Genomic DNA, 3,246 nt, shown 5'->3' on the forward strand with positions numbered 1-3,246 from the left:
AATTTCAGATAATTAAAAGACAATCTAAGGTAAGTAAGTAAGTATTTAAGTTACTTACTTACAATATAAGGGGTAATTTTCTTCTTGTTTCACTGATTTAAATGTTAAATACCTTTTAACAGCAGTCTATCATATAGTCAACTCCATTTTTTGTCTTGAGTGGGTGTGTTGCCACATCCACGCCGAATCTTCATACATATGGAGCGCCGCCTGCAAGCTAGTTCAGGCAGACAACTCGAGCTGCACTCATTCATACTGACACGTCACCACCTCTCCATCAGCTGATCTCAACATCCTCATTCGGCGGTCTATTTAAACTGCAAGTCTCCCTGTCTCTGCCTCTGCTTGCCAGTGCTCCTGCTGTTCTGCTCAGTGCTGTGTGAAGTTCGTCAGTTGTGTTTTCTTAGGATGCAATTTGCGCCTTACTTTGTTTTCGTGGACGTCGCCATGTCTTTCGCCGTCTCCGATTCGGAGTAGGGGTCTCTGTCCTCGGCTGAGGACGGAGGTTTTGTTCCTGAAACCCAGGCTCCAGCTGTTGAGGCCGCCTCTGGCCGGGGGGGGTGGGGAGTTTTCCGTTATCCTGAAGGATAGCGACACAAGGCTGTCTAAAACTCTGACTTTGGCGGTATTTAATGTGGCTTTTGGCGTTTTTAGGGACACTGTGCGAGGTTTACCCGCTTCGTAGGGAGGAATTGGATACCTATTTGGCTATCATCTCCGACTTGGCCCTCTCCTATGGGGGTTCTCTCTTCTATGAATATCATAAATCTTTCTCTGCTAAGGCTGCGCTGTCCATTCAGAAAATCAACCAGAGGGTAGATTGGTCTGTAGTGGATATGGGCTTGATAAGTCGCCACTTTACGGGCCATAAAACCCTGGCATGCACCATTTGTGGGTCTTTCTCTCACACAACCTCACTCTGTCCGAGGACTGCTCTGCAACGTCTGTCCTCTTCCCAACCTTGGTCCTGTCCCAACACTCCAGCCTCGAGTTCAGGTTTCCAACCGAAACGACAGGTACAATCTTCCAGGGGGTTTACGCCCCATCTTTGTATGAAATTCAATGAGAATGTTTGTACCTATCCTAACTGTAAGTTTTTGCATGCATGTAGTTGGTGCGGGGACAGCCATCCACGCTCGGTGTGCCCCAGGAGACCTCGACCTGCTCACTCAGGGAAATAAACATGAAGCATCCCTCTACTCCTGTGAACGTGCCTGCTCTCTCCAAAGCCTTGTCTAATCATCCTAATAGATGCTTTGTAAGCTACCTGATTACCGGTTTGGTCCAAGGTTTTCTAGCGGGTCCGTGCTGGCTCCCAAAAGTGACGCATGTGTTTAGGAATCTGCAATCGGCTCTCCGAGAGCCAGAGGTCGTAGACGAGCTCTTGGCTAGGGAGGTCGAGAAGGGCTACATGCTGGTCCTTTTTCGAACTCCCCCTTTTCTGTCTTCAGGATAAGTCCCATCGGCATAGCTACCAGGAAGTATTCTCGTAAGAAACGCCTTATCGTAGATTTGTCAGCCCCTCGCAATTCGTCTATCCCAAGCATAAACAGTTTGATTCCTCCGGAGCCCTTTTCCTTGTCCTACGCTACCGTTGATAATGCAGTGACGATGATTCGAACAGCAGGTGTGGGCGCATGGCTGGGCAAGGCAGACATTACGGATGCTTTCAAAGTCCTGCCACTTCACCCGTCCCAGTGGCACCTCTTTGGAGTCAAATGGCGGTCTCGATTCTATTTTTCGGTTAAGCTGACTTTCGGCTGCCGTAGTAGTCCTCATATTTTCGACACCCTGTCAGAGGCATTGTGCTGGGTTCTCTACAACGGCTGCAGATTGCCCTTTGTGTTGCATCTCTTGGATGATTTTCTTGTGGTGGATTTTCCTTCTTCTCCTCCGGCTCGTAGAATCTCCTTATTGAAAGACCTTTTCCGGGAGTTGGGTGTCCCTCTCTCTCAGGAAAAGACTGTAGGCCCTTCCACTCGCTTGGAGTTTCTCGGCATCACTCTTGATAGCGTGCTCATGCAGGCTTCCCTACCTCTTGACAAATTGTCTCGCATCAGAGAGGCTATCAGCTCCTATTCCTCTGCTGCTAGTGTTACGAAACGTGGTTTGTTGTCCCTGCTAGGTCACCTGAATTTTGCTATGCGTATTATACCTCATGGTAGGTCTTTTGTGTCCCGCTTGCTGACTCTGGCTAATTCTGTTGAGGATTTGTCCGATCTGGTTGTCTTGGATGAGGGCTGCCGTTTGGATCCTCGCTTTTGGTCCGTTTTGTGTAACGAGTGTAACGGCATTTCCTTTTTCTATAATGATTTTGTTGAGTCCTCCGATTCCCTCCGTTTTTTCACTGATGCAGCCCCTTCTGTTGGTTTTGGGGGGTTTTACAACAATGAGTGGTTCGCGGACAAATGGCCCTTAGAGATTCAGTCTCTCAATGAGTCCAAATCGACAGCTCTCTTTGAGCTCTACCCCGTCGTTGTTGCTTGCCAGCTGTGGGGCCGCAGTTGGACAAGGAAGCAAATTGTGGTGTTTTGCGACAATTCTGCAAAGGTAGAAATCATCAATAAAGGCCGCTCCAAAGTACCGATAATAAACAGCCTTATGCGTCGTCTCACCTGGCTGTGCGTTTTGAATAATTTCATTCTGCGGGCAGCCTTTTTTCCAGGTCACGAGAACCGTATAGCTGATGCCCTGTCTCGCTCTAAATTCCAGGAGTTCAGAGACCTGTGTCCCCAGGCCAAGCCACACAGCATTTCCTGCCCGCCGTTCAATCAGATGATCCTGGATTGAGCGCTTCTAAGACCCTGCAAGATCTTTTGCACTCAGCCTCAAGTTACATGAGAGTTGGCCTAGCAAAAAGTACCATTAAAGTCTATGATTCTTCCTGGTATTTCTTTACTTCTTTCTGTGCCAGCCTTTTCCTCAATCCTCTTCCAGTTGACATCTCCGTAGTTTGTGCCTTCATCGTATTCTCATTTGAATCTCGGCATCTTCAAATGCAGAGCATCAAAGCGATGTTGGCAGGAATTCAATTTCACATGCGTTGTGCTGATCCAGCTTCCCAAAGCCTTCTTGAAAATCCTGCTGTCAAGCTACTGCTCAACGGCTTAAAAAAGGCACGTCCATCAGGCAATGATAAAAGATTACCTCTCACTATCACAAAGGTGCATCAGTTGGTGTCTAAGTTAAGGCAAGGTCTCTTTTCACCGTACATTGATACCATGCTGGAAGCAGTTCTCCTAATGG

The 3,246-nt window shown here is 47.9% G+C and overlaps 1 protein-coding gene across 1 annotated transcript; it reads left to right on the forward strand.

The window, feature by feature from the left end:
- The first annotated feature begins 447 nt into the window (after window positions 1-447).
- LOC117818190 lies at window positions 448-2,843 on the forward strand. The gene is made up of 2 exons (XM_034690995.1): window positions 448-473; window positions 1,452-2,843. The coding sequence occupies exons 1-2, from the start codon at window positions 448-450 to the stop codon at window positions 2,788-2,790; spliced, it is 1,365 nt and encodes a 454-aa protein (XP_034546886.1). The 3' UTR covers window positions 2,791-2,843.
- Window positions 2,844-3,246: the final 403 nt, after the last annotated feature.

Source organism: Notolabrus celidotus, chromosome 1 (assembly GCF_009762535.1).
Source record: "Notolabrus celidotus isolate fNotCel1 chromosome 1, fNotCel1.pri, whole genome shotgun sequence".
Classification (NCBI taxonomy): domain Eukaryota; kingdom Metazoa; phylum Chordata; class Actinopteri; order Labriformes; family Labridae; genus Notolabrus; species Notolabrus celidotus.